This window comes from Schistocerca americana, chromosome 9, assembly GCF_021461395.2.
Source record: "Schistocerca americana isolate TAMUIC-IGC-003095 chromosome 9, iqSchAmer2.1, whole genome shotgun sequence".
Lineage (NCBI taxonomy): Eukaryota > Metazoa > Arthropoda > Insecta > Orthoptera > Acrididae > Schistocerca > Schistocerca americana.
In genome coordinates, this window is record NC_060127.1 from 197347822 (window position 1) to 197366350 (window position 18529).

The 18529-nt window shown below is 45.6% G+C and overlaps 1 protein-coding gene across 1 annotated transcript in view; it reads left to right on the forward strand.

Moving 5' to 3' along the window:
• LOC124550811 (activating transcription factor 3) overlaps window positions 1-18529 on the forward strand; it is a 526879-nt gene that overhangs the window by 482117 nt on the left and 26233 nt on the right. The window contains exons 2-4 of the mRNA XM_047125538.1: window positions 12917-13649; window positions 13692-13809; window positions 16857-17020. Coding sequence (XP_046981494.1) covers window positions 13470-13649; window positions 13692-13809; window positions 16857-17020 — 462 coding nt within the window. The 5' untranslated portion in view covers window positions 12917-13469. The remainder of the gene's footprint in view (window positions 1-12916; window positions 13650-13691; window positions 13810-16856; window positions 17021-18529) is intronic.

An 18529-nucleotide genomic window follows, 5' to 3' on the forward strand; every position in this document is an offset into this window, starting at 1 on the left:
TATTGTTGTGATTTCTGGAGTCGAAACATTAAGTCCGCATCACGCTATTGTTAACATGTTCTGTGACTTTCTTATGCATGCAACGCAAGTATGTTCTGCTATATTCGATGTTATTTACATTTCATTCCGAGTAGAGGAGAAATGATGAAATAAATATTTGGCGATTTCCGAGTGTGTGCTTAAGACAGGAGCCTAAACAGGACAGTTAAAATTGCTACGAGTGAAACGAGAGGCATTAGCATGCATTTTCTTCCTTAGCACGAATATTTCGCTGTCTATTTCCGAATATGCAGCGATTTCCGAATTTATAACAGGTAGAAACGTAAGAGGACAGTTTTAATTGCTGTGGGCGAAACGAGGAGCAATAACGTCCATATTCTTCCTTCTCATGCAGCCGGTAGCAGTTCCTGCTGTTGTCGATGCGAGTGTTAGCCTATAAAGAAACCGTTAGGCAAAGAGTCGAGTGTATTCACAGAGTAAGATCAGTTTTTCATCCCCGTGGCTCCAAAGCGAATGCTAATTAGCAGCAGTTCCCTTTTACCTGTGAACAAGCTTTCGTACCAGAGCAGTGTGTGCTAAACGCAGTTCTGTGGGAAGTGAATTACCCTCCACAAAAAACTATTAATAACATGGCGTTGTATCTGACATTTTTATCTTATTTTTTCAAAATTTTTTATAACTTTTGTATTATTAGTTATGATTTAAAATTAATCACTGAGTATAAGTTTTTCTCATTTTTTGAAATCTTGTTGATTTCATTGCCCTTCAAAATAAGCACGATGTCCCATCAAAGTACCAGGATTCTCAAAGTGTTCCGTCAGAGGAAACGTTTCGGAATAACTGCACTAGCGCGAACGGAAGAGAACAGTATGGAGTATAACGAACGTTGCCTATGAACGCTTCGTTATTGTTTTTTGCGCCAGTAATCGGTACACGGAATACAACAGTGTGTAGTTACAACCACGCCGTAAAACGTTGATATTCACAGAGGATTATTTTTCAGGGCGAGGCCACTCTTCTTTAACGAAGGAAGCAAAACGGCGTAGAAAAGGAGGACTCCAGGTGTCGTAAGTTCGTACGTAAACGTGAAATACGTGCAGGTAGTGTACTTAATACGGAATCACAGCTTCAACTATCCTTAGAATTAATCCAAAACTTTGCACTTACTTCGCTCGACGCTTTTCGGAAAATTTGGTGGTAAGGCCCTATGGGGCCAAACTGCTAAGGTCATCGGTCCCTAGGCTTACACAGTATTTTATCTAACTGGAACTAGCTTACGCTAAGGTCAACACACACACACCCATGCCCGAGGGAGGATTCGAACCTCCGACAGTGGTAGCCGACGCTTTTCGATGGGTTCTCATTACAACCCAGTACGAAATCTGAAAGCAGAACGTGAAGACATGCTGGCACTTTCTCTGTGTTTTGAGAAGCTGGAGATAATTACGTTAATGATTGATGCGCATTTCGATATCCGCCACATCTCGGATGGTTTGTAATGTCTGCAATGATGTATCCAAAGCTCTTCAAGGACTTCATTAAAGTCGCTATAGGGAAGATAATGTCAATAAAACGAAGTTAACAAAATGTGAAATAATTATATGACTGTGACATGGGTTACTTGATAGAATCTACAGTATAGTTTTTTAGTGGATTAACCACTTTTATATATCATCAAAAATCTCCTAACAGAACAGCGATGCCGGCCGATGTGACCGAGCAGTTGTAGGCGCTTCAGTCTGGAACCGCGCGACGTCCTGCCTCGGGCATGGATGTCTGTCATGTCCTTAGGTTAGTTAGGTTTAAGTAGTTCTAAGTTCTAGGGGACTGATGACCTCAGATGTTAAGTCCCATAGTGCTCAGAGCCATTTGAACCAGAACAGCGATGCATAATCCATGTAATAACAACTGCTATGGGAGTAAGCAATGAGAATCATGATGTCTTTTGTATATTTTTATTTCAATCAGCATAATAGACACATATTTGCACTTGCTTACTTTCGAAGAAATTTATTGCGCTACTCATTTTTAGCAATATGAAATGGAAGGTTCACACTTACTCACTCCGTTCCATCCTGATGAAAGCAACAGATCACTTCATCGCTCGTGCAGCTCATGTCAACAACGGAAGTGGACAGGATAGCCGGCGAAAACTCTCTGTACTGATAGCGCCGAAGCGAAGGGGACGCAACTTCCCGTTAAAAGACCGACAACGAGCGGAACACGAATGAACGCAAGCGAATGAGGACGTAACACGACCGAATGCAGTCGTTCACATCAGAAAGAATGACGGCTCGTTTGCTTCTGTCCACTCTGGTTTAAACCAGGCTTTCTATTGCTTTGTAAAATGAAAACGGAGAGTACGTAGCACAATAAATTGTATCGGTAACAAAAGTAAGAATCCAAATTTGTCATTCCTTGGGTGTTCTAAGAATTTCGAGACGTATGAAGCAGCACATGATAGAAGTGTTTAGTCACGATTTTTGTGTAACCTACCTACATTTACAAAAGAATAACTTTTTTATTTTTTTTAAGAACAAGGGATACTAGGCGAAGAGCTTAAGACGCGAGGGACTGCTGAAAGGCGTAGTATTTTTACATAATAACGTAACGTTCTGTCCACTATACTTAACAATAAACCACCTTATAAATGTGCAAAACAGGAAACTGGTACGGAATGTAGTAATTTAGAAGTTTCTGGTAAGTTTCTGTGTGACCAAACTGCTGAGGCCATCGGTCCTTAGGCTCACACGCTACTTATTCTAACTTAAACTAACTTACGGTAAGAACGACACACACACGCATGCCCGAGGGAGGACTCGAACTTCCGACAGGGGGAGCCAGGCGAACCGTGGCAAGACGCCTCGACCACTCGGCATGGAATGCGGTACCTACATTGTTTAGCGTACAGTATAAGCACCATAAATGTATCTCAAGAGACAACTATCATACACACATGATTATAAAACGTCGAAAACAATAAAATTGTTTCCCGACTCCGAGTAATTCCGTAACTGTTGCTACATCGGAGTCACACAAGTCTGAATTTTTCAACACTGGCCTCTTTCGACGAACGAGTATTTGCATTAAATAAATATTCGTGAATTGGAAACGTCGAGTGAATTGGAACGATGAGCGAATCTTTAGGCTTTGCGCAAAATAATTGCGCGTCAGAGAAAGTCCCAATTATAACAACAGTCAATAACTGAAATATCTGCCTCTTATGGATGAAATACTGTGTTTTATATTCTCTTGATTTCAGTGAATTAAGTTGTAATTATATGCAGTTACGAGAGTATTTCTTCATGAAATCATTGTAGCTAACGTCATTTTATTCATGAATTTTGGACTCTGCTTACATTTATTTTACGAGTGTTCAGGTCTCTTGATATTTTACTAATGCCGGGAACGCAAAAATGCAATAACTATTTCGTAAATTAAGTTGAAAAGAGCTAAAAACATTAATCTGTTGGTACATCTAACGTTAAGTGAGCAACGTCTTTCTCGCCGCTAGGAGCGCTAGTGTGACGTCAATTGTCAGCAGCGAGTGTCTTTTGGTTGTGTGTGTTTGACTGTGACAGTGCCGCGATTTCTGAGAAAAATTATCGGATCGGCGTCCGGGTGCAAAGAAAAAAAAAAGTGTGACGAAACGAGAAAACTAATTTACGCCGACAGCAGACGAGCGGACGTGTGCAGCAACGTAACACAAGGAAAATTAAGGCTATGATTTATTACCCAATTATGGCGGCGACCGCCAACGGAGCAGGTGGGCCCCAACGTTTCCGCTAATTTCATTAGTTTTTAAGAGTCTAGAAAGTTACGACGCGACTCCGGTGATGGGGAATAAAGTATGCCGGGGGCGGAGCCACGGAGAGGCCGCGTGTTGAAACACGGCGTGATGGACGGGGCCGCAGTTGCCTGCACAACAATGCGGCGGCCCCATTCAACTGTCACCGGCTCTGCGCCCGCCAGTACCATACGGCCGGGCCTCGACGGTTAACCGCCGAGGGACAGCGTACTGGTACTGCACTCGGGTGGCGACCACCTGAGCTGCAACTCAACAGCTGTACCTGATTTACAGAGCAAATAATTTACGCTACCCGAAATGTTTCGCAGTAGCCACGGCGACACGTCGCTACTACGGCTTGGGTTCGATCTGTGACGTCCGTTGGGATTCGTGACGTCATATACAAAGGAAATTTTATATGATTTTACAACACAAACAGAACCTGATCATTACCTTTGTTGACTTCAAAAAGGCGTACGACTCTATCGACCGGAAAACTCTCTTCAAAATTCTAGCAGAATACAAAGTAGACAACAGAACACAGGCTATCATAGAGCAAACTTTAACCAACACAACCTCCAAAGTAAAGTTCTTTGGGGAACTATCAGAGCCCTTTGAAATTCGCACAGGTGTCCGACAAGGCGATGGCCTCTCACCTCTCCTTTTCAATCTGGTGTTAGATAAGGTCATAAAAGAATGGGAAACATCACAACAGGGGATAACCTTAGGTAACCTACAGATTAAATGCCTGGCTTTTGCAGACGATTTGGCGATTGTCACGAAAAGTATAAAGGAAACAAAAGACGCTATTGAAAAACTGCACGAAATCGCTAACAAAACTGGACTACAGATCTCGTACGAAAAGACACAGTTTATGAGCACAAAGAAACTCTCATCTCTGAACATAAAGTATGGCACGATTTACAAAACGGCAAACTTCAAATACCTCGGTGAAACACTACAAATGAGTGGATATAACAGAGACTCAAACGAAGAAAGAAAGACTAAGCTGGACAAGGCATACAAAGTAGTGTGGAATCATTACAACAAGAAGTCTAACTCACAAAAAGCCAAATTACGCCATTACGACACGGTGGTGCTCCCCGAGGCTCTATATGCAGCAGAGACTACACTAATCCTAGGGCATACACGTATCAGACAATTAGAAAAAGTAGAACGGAAAATACTTAGGAAAATATTTGGCGCAACTAACAACAATGGAATATGGATCAAGAAACCTACAGAGGAACTGTACAAACATACGGAGACAATCACAGAAAAGATTAGAAAACGCAGACTACAATTCTATGGACACCTATACAGAATGCCATCACACAAGCTGACCAAACAGATCCTTTGACTGGGTAACCACTAGAAACAACAAATGGGTGGCAGAGGTAGAAAACGACCTGAACCAACTCAACATAACAGCACACACAATAAACGACAGAATAAAATTCAGAAACATCATTAAGAAGAGTAAACTACATGAGATACAATGTGACAAACGAACAGGCATAAAATGGACCGAAGAACGCAAGCAAGATCACAGCCAGAAGATGAAAGAAATATGGGCAACCAAAAAGGCAATCAGGATGAAGCCGAAGACACAAAGCCGACAAAAAGCATGGACAGAGGACCGGAAACAGAAACACAGCGAGCGAATGAGGGAAGTTTGGGCAGCAAGGAAGGCAGCAAAAGGAACTGGCCATGTAGTTTAGTCCAAATGCGCTCTTTAAGGGCAAACACCAATTATATATATATATATATATATATATATATATATATATATATATATATATATATATATATATATATATATCAGCATGCTTCTTTCTCTCAGGGATGTTGTCTTTTCTTATCACTTTTACTTACGTGCACAAGTAAATACGAAATGGGTTCTTGAAGGGCCTCAGTTATTCATGTACCAACTTTAGATTTTGAACGTGATGACTAAAATATAGTTGCCGTTAACTGAATTGAATGTAATTTTGTTAACTTCTATTTACTGATTGCAAAGCAAGGCTTGAGAGAATTTCGATTGTTGCCGTGGAGCGGCCAAGATAAAACTTACTGAACTCATGGAGTCTGTATAGTTTAAAAACATGAACTTTAACGCAAATTAATTATGTGTTGTAATTTAAAAAGGTTCTTATAACGAAATCTCTCGCATTTACAGTTACTATTAACACTGAAAAATAAATTAATACTTCGGCGCGTAATGGCCGACCAGAGGCTGCATCGGAAGATGAGCTTCTCGCAGCGCAAATTACTGAAAAAATGCTTATTAAAAATAATTAGCCACTGCGAGCATTTGAGGTGACAACTATTACAAAGAAATTCATTTTGTAATAATAATAACGCGTTTATTTTAGCAATAAATACGAATAACTTACATAAAATATGTGTAGCCGCTCAATGGCTGCTTTCCGTGTAGCGAAACAAAACAATGCGTCCACACAAAATACGCCCTTCCTCCTCGGCCGTACAATCGCGTCTCTTTCGATCCTTTTCTATTTTCATAGACATTAAATAAAGATGGTATCGTTGCATATCAGTTGTTTCAAGAATATTAACTGTATCTTTTACACTAATTATATTCATAAAATACGTAAACTACGATTTACAACCGCTAAAAATGCCAATATTTATGTGACGTAGCGTCACAGATCCCGGTGTGGTTCTAGAATTTTTTTTCATCTACATCTACATTTATACTCCGCAAGTCACCCAACGGTGTGTGGCGGAGGGCACTTTACGTGCCACTGTCATTACCTACCTTTCCTGTTCCAGTCGCGTATGGTTCGCGGGAAGAACGACAGTCTGAAAGCCTCCGTGCGCGCTCTAATCTCTCTAATTTTACATTCGTGATCTCCTCGGGAGGTATAAGTAGGGGGAAGGAATATATTCGATACCTCATCCAGAAACGCACGCTCTCGAAACTTGGCGAGCAAGCTACACCGCGATGCAGAGCGCCTCTCTTGCAGAGTCTGCCACTTGAGTTTGTTAAACATCTCCGTAACGCTATCACGCTTACCAAATAACCCTGTGACGAAACGCGCCGCTCTTCTTTGGATCTTCTCTATCTCCTCCGTCAACCCGATCTGGTACGGATCTCACACTGATGAGCAATACTCAAGTATAGGTCGAACGAGTGTTTTGTAAGCCACCTCCTTTGTTGATGGACTACATTTTCTAAGGACTCTCCCAATGAATCTCAAGCTTGCACCCGCCTTACCAACGATTAATTTTATATGATCATTCCACTTCAAATCGTTCCGCGCGCATAGTCCCAGATATTTTACAGAAGTAACTGCTACCAGTGTTTGTTCCGCTATCATATAATCATACAATAAAGGATCCTTCTTTCTATGTATTCGCAATACATTACATTTGTCTATGTTAAGGGTCAGTTGCCACTCCCTGCACCAAGTGCCTATCCGCTGCAGATCTTCCTGCATTTCGCTACAATTTTCTAATGCTGCAACTTCTCTGTATACTACAGCATCATCCGCGAAAATCCGCATGGAACTTCCGACACTATCTACTAGGTCATTTATATATATTGTGAAAAGCAATGGTCCCATAACACTCCCCTGTGGCACGCCAGATGTTACTTTAACGTCTGTAGACGTCTCTCCATTGAGAACAACATGCTGTGTTCTGTTTGCTAAAAACTCTTCAATCCAGCCACACAGCTGGTCTGATATTCCGTAGGCTCTTACTTTGTTTATCAGGCGACAGTGCGGAACTGTATCGAACGCCTTCCGGAAGTCATGAAAAATGGCATCTGCCTGGGAGCCTGTATCTAATATTTTCTGGGTCTCATGAACAAATAAAGCGAGTTGTGTCTCACACGATCGCTGTTTCCGGAATCCATGTTGATTCCTACATAGTAGATTCTGGGTTTCCAAAAACGACATGATACTCGAGCAAAAATCGTGTTATAAAATTGTACAACAGATCGCCGTCAGAGATATAGGTCTATAGGTTTGCGCATCTGCCCGACGACCCTTCTTGAAGACTGGGACTACCTGTGCTCTTTTCCAATCATTTGGAACCTTCCGTTCCTCTAGAGACTTGCGGTACACGGCTGTTAGAAGGGGGGCAAGTTCTTTCGCGTAGTCTGTGTAGAATCGAATTGGTATCCCGTCAGGTCCAGTGGACTTTCCTCTGTTGAGTGACTCCAGTTGCTTTTCTATTCCTTGGACACTTATTTCGATGTCAGCCATTTTTCGTTTGTCCGAGGATTTAGAGAAGGAACTGCAGTGCGGTCTTCCTCTGTGAAACAGCTTTGGAAAAAGGTGTTTAGTATTTCAGCTTTACGCGTGTCATCCTCTGTTTCAATGCCATCATCATCCCGGAGTGTCTGGATATGCTGTTTCGAGCCACTTACTGATTTAACGTAAGACCGGAACTTTCTAGGATTTTCTGTCAAGTCGGTACATAGAATTTTACTTTCGAATTCACTGAACGCTTCACTCACAGCCCTCCTTACGGTAACTTTGACATCGTTTAGCTTCTGTTTGTCTGAGAGGTTTTGGCTGCGTTTAAACGTGGAGTGAAGCTCTCTTTGCTTTCTCAGTAGTTTCCTAACTTTGTTGTTGTACCACGGTGGGTTTTTCCCGTCCCTCACAGTTTTACTCGGCACGTACCTGTCTAAAACGCATTTTACGATTGCCTTGAACTTTTTCCATAAACAATCAACATTGTCAGTATCGGAACAGAAATTTTCGTTTTGATCTGTTAGGTAGTCTGAAATCTGCCTTCTATTACTCTTGCTAAACAGATAAACCTTCCTCCCTTTTTTTATATTCCTATTAACTTCCATATTCAGGGATGCTGCAACGGCCTTATGATCACTGATTCCCTGTTCTGCACATACAGAGTCGAAAAGTTCGGGTCTGTTTGTTATCAGTAGGTCCAAGATGTTATCTCCACGAGTCGGTTCTCTGTTTAATTGCTCGAGGTAATTTTCGGATAGTGCACTCAGTATAATGTCACTCGATGCTCTGTCCCTACTACCCGTCCTAAACATCTGAGTGTCCCAGTCTATATCTGGTAAATTGAAATCTCCACCTAAGACTATAAAATGCTGAGAAAATTTATGTGAAATGTATTCCAAATTTTCTCTCAGTTGTTCTGCCACTAATGCTGCTGAGTCGGGAGGTCGGTACAAGGAGCCAATTATTAACCTAGCTCGGTTGTAGAGTGTAACCTCCACCCATAATAATTCACAGGAACTATCCACTTCTACTTCACTACAGGATAAACTACTACTAACAGCGACGAACACTCCACCACCGGTTGCATGCAATCTATACTTTCTAAACACCGTCTGTACCTTTGTAAAAATTTCGGCAGAATTTATCTCTGGCTTCAGCCAGCTTTCTGTACCTATAACGATTTCAGCTTCGGTGCTTTCTATCAGCGCTTGAAGTTCCGGTACTTTACCAACGCAGCTTGGTCCCCGCATATCCTGACTTTGCCCCGCACCCGTTGAGGCTGTTGCCCTTTCTGTACTTGCCCAAGGCCATCTAACCTAAAAAACCGCTCAGCCCACGCCACACAATCCCTGCTACCCGTGTATCCGCTTCTTGCGTGTAGTGGACTCCTGACCTATCCAGCGGAACCCGAAACCCCACCACCGTATGGCGCAAGTCGAGGAATCTGCAGCTCACACGGTCGCAGAACCGTCTCAGCCTCTGATTCAGACCCTCCACTCGGCTCTGTACCAAAGGTCCGCAGTCAGTCCTGTCGACGATGCTGCAGATGGTGAGCTCTGCTTTCATCCCGCTAGCGAGACTGACAGTCTTCACCAAATCAGATAGCCGCTGGAAGCCAGAGAGGATTTCCTCCGATCCATAGCGACGCACGTCATTGGTGCCGACATGAGCGACCACCTGCAGATGGGTGCACCCTGTACCCTTCATGGCATCCGGAAGGACCCTTTCCACATCTGGAATGACTCCCCCCGGTATGCACACGGAGTGCACATTGGTTTTCTTCCCCTCTCTTGCTGCCATATCCCTGAGGGGCCCCATTACGCGCCTGACGTTGGAACTCCCAACTACCAGTAAGCCCACCCTCTGCGACTGCCCGGATCTTGCGGACTGAGGGGCAACCTCTGGAACAGGACAAGCAGCCATCTCAGGCCGAAGATCAGTATCAGCCTGAGACAGAGCCTGAAACTGGTTCGTCAGACAAACTGGAGAGGCCTTCCGTTCAGCCCTCCGGAATGTCTTTCGCCCCCTGCCACACCTTGAGACGACCTCCCACTCAAACACAGGTGAGGGATCAGCCTCAATGCGGGCAGTATCCCGGGCAACCACAATCGTAGTCCGATCGGGGGATGCGTGGGACGAGCTGGCCGTCCCCGACAAACCCCCATCCGGACCCCCACAATGATGCCCATTGGCAACAGCCTCAAGCTGTGTGACCGAAGCCAACACTGCCTGAAGCTGGGAGCGAAGGGATGCCAACTCAGCCCGCATCCGAACACAGCAGTTGCAGTCCCTGAGTTACTGCGATTTTTCCCTGTGTCCTACGTGGGTTGGAACTGTAATAGTGGCAACTACTTATTTACAGTTCGTACAAAATAGATACGTGTTTCAAAGTTTCACTGACCTTCAAAGTAGTCACCAGCATTGTGTATAACCCGTTTTCAGCGATGTGGAAGCCGTAGGATACTCTTAGCAGTGCCAGTTGTGTTGACCGTTGGAGCGGCGCGGTCTGTTGCGCGACGAATTTGTAGCAGTTCTCAAGCGAATGCCGTGAAGCGTTTCCTTCAGTTTAGAAACCGAGTTGAATTCACGAGAGCTTAAGTCAAGGGAGAGCAGTAGGTCAGTAGGTGGTATAGTACTTAGCAGCCCCACCAGTCAAACAAAACAGTAACAGCTTGCACTGTACGTGCTTGAGCATTGTCCTGCAAAATGATGGTAAGGCTCTACAGAAAGTGTCATCACTCTATGCTGTTCATTTTTGGAACAAAACCTACGACCAGCTTAGAGACAGAAGTACCCGTTAGGAGAGTGAGGCGAAATTGGGCGTTAATGGGATATGACAGCAGCGAATGACGCGAGTGGCTTTTGCTATCAGCACGACATGGCCTGCAGCGCCTCGGTTCGACCCTAGACGACTGGAAAACGAAGACCTGGCCAGATGAGTCCCTGTTTCAGTTGCTGAGAGCTAATGGCGGGGTTCGAGTGTGACGCACCGCCACGAAGCTCTTGACCCAGATTGTCAACATAGCTCTGTGATGGGTCCATAACGGTGTGGGCTGGATTCTCGGCTACTTTGCTCTACTTGGAGACCACTCGCAGCCATTCATAGACTTCCTGGTTCCAAACAGCAATGCAGTTTTTGTGGATGACAATGTGCCGTGTCACTTATTCGCAACTGGCTTGAAGAACTCTCTGCACAGTTCGAGCGAATGATTTGGCCACCTCAGCCTCGCAAACTGAACCCCACCGAAGATGCACGGGATTAATCGAGAGGTCAGTCCGTGCACAAAGTAGTGCACTGGCCACACTTTCGCTGTTATGGACGGAAATAGAGGCAGCAGGAGTCACTATTTCCGCAGGGGATTTGCAACCACTTGTTGAGTCGATGCCACGTTGCGTTCCTGCACTGTGGCCGACAAAAGGAAGTCCGATACGATATCAGGAGGCACCCCACGACTTTTGTGACCCCACTGTCTGCGATGTCTTTCGGCAGTTCATCATGTCTTCTGCTGTTTAGTATCTAATAACCGTTAAAAAACGATATTCCTCAATAAATGCGTAAGGGTTCAAGAAAATCGTGACTAGACAGTCCTATCGTGACTAGACAGTGACTAGACAGTCTCACACCACTTGAACTCCTTAGGAAACCTATAGAATGACAACTTTCAAAATGTGACCTCCTGTTTTTGTTATTGCTACAATTAATTGCGCTACATACTGTTCGTTTTGTACAAACTGTGTTACAAATCGATATAAATGGTACTGTAGGCATCCATCAGATATCGCATTCAACAGTGCAGTTTACTGTTCAGTTGGTGCACTTCTATCTCGTGCATAACAAAAACGAAGAGCAGTGTGACGACAGTATGTAGTGTGGTACTGTTAAATGGTTAACGTATGCGTCCACTGACCGCAGTGACGCAGTAGTTGGTCTCATTCCCAGGTAGCTGCAGAGGGTTGGGCACGTCTGCCTCCACCATCTGACTCAACCAGTCACGTAACGCGTTTTTGTATATGACTGGCAATGCCGCAACTCTATACTCGACTGTAAATATCGTTTGCATTTCACAGTCGGTTGCTGGCTACACTGGTGGCAGCTGTCGGGCACCTCCTTTCGCCGACTTTACCGTAGGTTACTGGCTAACAGCCCAGCTGATTACTACGATCTCAGTTCTCGTCCTGTTAATGACAATTATTGTTGTTGTTTCTACTGTTGTGAAGTCTGTTCAGAAGCAGCTGAAGACACAATATGTTGTCACTGAATAGCACTGTTTCGTTTACGAAAATCATGTTGTTTACACACTAGTGCTGATCCCTCAGTCGAAGACAGTCCATGTTTTGCGAAACAGTGTTTCATAATATAAGTTGAAGAGCATCAGAGATAATGTTCACATGTCGTGCGCTCCAGTCTTCATTTGGTTGATTTGCTTGCAGTACAGTCTTTCATTCGTGTTCATGTGTTTAGTTTAGAATGTGTGACGTGTTGGCGGTACTTCTGTTGTTTACATGTGCCTCCACAAGATATTTCTGTGTGCAAACGTGCTCATCTAAGAACTTTTAACAGCAGTAGTCAGAGAAATCACGGTGCAAGTGTCTCTTTTAAAACAAAATTAGAGAGGATCACAGTGAATGTATGCTTTTTCCATAAAGTTGTCAAATATTAGGAAACACACATAACAAAAATAATTTACCAAGTATTTTTACATATCATTAACATCATGTTAAGAAAACATGTTAAGATATGTCAACAAAAGAATGTGAATGCCTCGATTTTTATCTGAGAGACTCCGTGTGTGTAAGGGAGCGGGGGCGGTGATCACCAATCATCATTCATTCAGTATTTGCTTCTGATGAAGCCATCTATTTGTATTATAACTAATTTCTCTATTTCTCATTTCTGTTGCAGGTCGCAGCCCAATTCCACACCCTCCATCAGCAACCAGGGAAGTGATAGAACTGTTCGAATGAAGAACATTAGGAGCTTCTTGAACTGTTGCTGCCGGTCTTACGTTAGTGACTGAGTGGCATCTACAGTAGATTGTGATTACCCGGCAACTGGACTGGACTCGACGTGAAAGACTGTGTTTCTTTTTATACGAGCATTATATTTTTATACGAACAGTTTGGTGTAGTTTCGCAAATTACATTCAGTTTTATGCAGACTTTTTTAATAATATAGGAGTTAGTTATCACCGCTGTAACATATTTCATTGGAAAATTGCTTTAATAGGGAGGTTGGCGCAGTGTAGAACATATCGAAAGGTTTCAAGCTTTAATACAGTAGGCAGTAGGTAAGCGTCTTTGTGATAAAATCGTCAGGTTATTCGGCCTAGCGAGCGCAGGGCAATTAGGCAAAGAAGTTAGTGGGCGTGCCGAGCAGAAACCACTCGGCTGCGTAGTGTGACAGGAAGGAGGAGTCCCTGGCGGCTGACAAGGTGGCGGCAAAGCGAGGCGCCAGCATGTACAACCTGAACGTGAACGTCAACCTGACGCCCGGCGGCGTCGGGGGCGGGCCCGGCGGCCTGCTGGGGGTGGAGGGCGCGTGCACCACCCCCAAGACGCCCGAGATCCTCAACTCGCTGATCGCCATGTCCAACCCGTTCGACGGCTACCCCACGGCGGCCGGCGGCGGCGCCGGCGTGCGCGGCGCCGGCGTCGCCGGGGGCGGCGTCGCGGGGGGCGGCGTCGGGGGCGGGCCGCGCATCGCCTCCGTGCCCCCGGGTCACAGCAGCCTCGGTGACGGCGGCTGCGCCAGCGGCGGCGGATCTGCGTCGCGGTCGCCTCTGTCCAGCCCCACAGGTAAGTGCCGTACACCGACCGGCCGGGACATTACGACCACCCACCCAGTAGCCCGGACGTCGGCCGACGGCAGCGACGCGTCGTGGCGCGGAAGCAGTGAGGTCTGGGTAGGCAGCTGGCGCCACACCTGCACTCACACGTCACCTAATTCCGGGCAGGGGCGATGAGCTCTGACGCCACGTTGAACCATCTCCAGGATCGATCGGATTGAGATGTGTCGAGTTGGGGGGGCTAGCACATCAAATGGAACTCGCCACTGCGTTCCCCGAACCACTCCATCACACTCCTGGCCGTGTGGCGTGGCTCGTTATCCTGCTGAAAAATGCCACTGCCGTCGGAAAACGTGACCGTCACGAAGGGGGGTAAGTAGTGTGCAGCCAGTGTACGATACCCCTTGGCCATCGTAGTGCCGTGCACGAGCTCCTCTGCACCCACGGGTGCCCACACGAATGTTCCCCAGAGCATCGTGGAGCCGCCGCCAGCTCGTCTCCTTCCTGCAGCGCAGGTGTCAAGGAGCAGTTTCCCTGGAAGACGACGGATTCGCACACTCCGATCGTCACGATGGAGAAGGTATCGGGATTCATCAAAACGTGGAACGCTCTGCCACTGCCCCAATGTCCAGTGGCGACGGTCGCGTGCCCATTTTAGTCGTAGCTGCCGATGTCGTGGTGTTAACATTGGCACGTGCAAGGGTTGTCGGCTGTGGAGCCCCATCGTTACGACTGTTCGGCGCACAGCGCGCTCGGACACACTTGTACTCCGGCCAGCGTTAAAGTGATGCTAGTTCCGCCACAGTCAGGCGCCTGTCCTGTCTTACAAGTCTGCCCAGCCCACGACGTCCGACATCTGTGATGAGGGGCGACCGCCCAACCCCACGACGTCTGGACGCGGTCTCACCTCTGTTTTGCCGCTTGTTAAAGACACTCACCACAGCACTCCTCGATCCGACAAGTCGCGCAGTTTTCGCAGTGGTCGTGGCGAGCCCCGGGCCACCACAATCTGCCCTCGGCCGAACCCAGACAGATCTCACATCTTGCCCACTCTACACGCTCGCTGCGTGTGTCTGACTAGCAGTCGTTCCTCGGCAGGTGATACTGCTACCTACTGGACGGGTTTGTATAGATAGTAGGTCGGTGGTCGTAATGTTCTGGCTGATTATTGTACCTTACTACTCTGATAACAACACCGTCGCATAACCAGGATAAACATCGCCCTTCTATGGATTATGGGTGGCACGATCCATTACTGATTAACGTGTCTGCAGTTGTCAGTTTCCGAAAACTTCCGCATATCATTCGGTAGCGTTGTTCATTAAATAGGGTCCCGGTAGCTGTAGTTAGCCTCATCAGTCGCAGGGTATCAAATACGGTACTTTTAGTTTTTATTCTCTGACACATATGCAGTTGAACTTTGCGTGGCCTGTGGTATCATGTAAACAGACTTCGCCACTTGCGGCAGCTGACTTATTCGTTCTTCTGCCGAGCAATATGAGGGGTCAACACTAACTGTTCAAATGTGTATGAAATCTAATGGGACTTAACTGCTAAGGTCATCAGTCCCTAAGCTTACACACGACTTAACCTAAATTATCGTAAGGACAAACACACACACCCATGACCGAGGGAGGACTCGAACCTCCGCCGGGACCAGCCGCACAGTCTATGACTGCTCGGCTAATCCCGCGCGGCAACACTAATTGGAAGGTTCGGATTCCCCGACTCCACAGCACGTCTCAGCGAAATAAAGGTAAAGACATTTGTTTTTATAATTACATGTGTTTTCACGTGCCTTGATATTATATTAAAACTGTGCAGATATCCCTCAGTTAATAGCGAACTGTAAATTAATGCTATAACGGATTTATCGACTTTAAACTGGAAGGTACCATATGTGATACCTCGCGACTCGATGCCAACTTTGTTTACGTAGCTGAATTGTGGTTTTATTTTTTTTTCCTCGTCGTCACCGGGCTTGATTGATAAATAGATCATTGAGTTTGTTGACAGAAATAATCCAGATGAGTCTAACACAGAGTTTGATGAACCTGATGACGAAGATGACACTTTGCTGCAAACTGATCAAAAGTGAAGAAGGGCATAAGAAGAGGAAATTGTGCATCTTGCTCAAAATCCAGAAAGAGTTCTGGAAGCATGCAAATGAGAAACAATAATGTTTGCCATTTTCAGTTTCCCAGTAACTTCCAATCTAACATCACTGCCAGCAACTGAGCAGTCACAGACGAACTCAAGAAGCCATTTGAATATACTTCCAAATACTGTCTCGGTTCATTTTTTGAGGATTTGTCTCATTTCACAAATATTAGGAGTTTCATAAGAACAGGAAAATAGCTTCATTCTACTATATGGAAAGTGCACAACTTTTGGGGAGTCAGTATTGTTGCAACACTTTTGGGCGTACCACAAAGAAGAATGTGCTGGGAAAGGACAACTAGGTACATACTAACTGCAGACAATGTTTCAGGGGACTGTGTTTAAATTCTGAGGAATTAACTGCCATCGGTTGAGGACCTACAACTGCTGAATGTTTAGATACCAATTTCGTAGAAGAGGCGAGGCTAATAGAATGTTGCGCGGACATTGAACCAGACAAACGCGCAGCGCCTCCCGGCATGCCTTGCTCGTCAAACGACGCTAGCCGGCTGGTCCAGAGCAGCTGTTCGAGGGCTGGCGTCTCGTACGTTGATTTAACGGGACGCGCAAGATTCGAGTTTTCTAAAACGGTTGAGAAGTGCCACGTACAGAGCAGCATAGGTTACATCTGAGCACACACTGCAATCGTGCGAAAGATACGCAAAATCGGTGGGTGACCGTTTGCGTGCTTGCTTCCCTTGTAAGAACGAATATTTTAGTGTCGGAGAATATGGCACCTGTTCGATGGCGAGGTGGTGTAATCGTTAACAGTAAGTCACCAGTATTCTTCCGAGTGCTCCAATGGGGCAACAGAACCCGGTCGACGTCGTCTGTAGAGAAGCGACTGGAGGCCCTGAGGAAGGCTGCTGAGTTGCTCGTTTGTTTGTGTGTGCGCAGGCACCCCGCCGTCGGTGCAGCACATGTGCTCGCAGCTGATCAAGGACAGCCTCAAGATGACCATCCAGAAGAAGCGGGAGGCGACCGGCTCGGCGCTGCTGGACGACGGGGCGTACGGTCCGGAGCGGGGGCCGAAGGCGGCCAAGCGCGAGGGCGACGACGAGGTACGTACTCCAGTGTCCACGCCTCTCCAGCACGGCCGTCGGCGCAAGTCTTCCCAACAGGGGGCATAATTATAAAACCGCCCATTTTGGTATAACTGACAAGGAGAATACGGCAAGTGCCATAACACAGTTTCCCTGAGACTTCGCTGGAGGAGGAGTCACAATAAGCCAACACTTGCCTTGCCTCGGCTTATCCGTGGGTACTCCACCGTTCCTGAGAAAACGACGCTCAAAGTCTTCCACGTACTTTAGGCGCCTTTCAGCGATTAAGTAGTTCTACCGACGTGGTCGCACAGTCGTTAACTTCGTGGCCTCACACTTTTGAACAACTTTTTATTTTTGTTTCTCATTTTTATCTTCCCGTGTCCGTAAACGAATGTTTTCCGACGTATACTGAAATAACGTTCTCCGTACTCGTCAGCAGATTGTATGTCTGGTGAATGGATTAAAAAAAATGAGAAAATTATTTCTTTGAATTACTTGGAACTCCTTTAGTGTATCTTCATTCGTGATCAACAACAAGCACCAGTTTTTTGTTAAAGTGATCCTTTACGCCTGGCTTGCCATGAAATTACTGCCAACACGTGAAATATCCAGCAGTGTTGACGGCGCGTTTTTCCCGGGTGAGATTCCTACGAAGAAATGTCACCGTGGCAAACGCACCTTCGCGCGAGCCTCGTCGTGTTCGGAGTTCCTTTGTTCCGAATGCCTCTGCGATCGATATTCTCCAAAGGAATGCACCAAATCTTCCTGAACAATAAACAACAATAATTAATGGCAGAACTAAGTATAAGAACATGATGATTTAAAAAGATTGTAACCCATGAAAATACCATAGACAAGTACATTATACGAGGTATGTCCACAAAGTAACTTCCGTTTGGTTATATAAAACAAACGTGTACAGATACAGCAAAAATATTTATTGTACAAAAATCTACAACTGTTAAACTACTCTTCTACATAGCTTCCGAAATTTTGTAGGCACAAGTTTTTGTATGCCTTCTTCATAGGTTGCAGCCTGTGTATTCAACCATGTGGTAGCACGTTCTTTTAGCTCATCATCAGTGAAGTCTTGACCACCGAGGACAGGTTTTAGGTGTAAGAAGAGATGAAAGTCGCTAGGAGCGAGGTCCGGGCTGCACGGAGGATGATCAATGTGAAATTCCCGTAACAGTTCTTTGGTCACATTCGCCGTGTAAGGTCGGGAATTATCGTGGGAAAAAACAACACCTTTTGGCAGTAATCCTCGGCGCTTGTTCTGTATTGCGCGGCGCAATTTCTTAATGGTTTTGCAGTAACCATGTGCATTGATTGTTTGGCCTCGTGGTAAGAAATCAATCACCAAATGCCTTTTCTGTCCCAAAAAGCGGTGCACATGACTTTTCGAGGCGTCATAATTTACTTAGGCTTAACCTTCGTTTGGGATGAAGTGTGCCTCCATTCCACTGACTGCCGTTTTGTTTCAGGGGTGTCGTACGATACCCATGTTTCATCCCCCGTGAACAT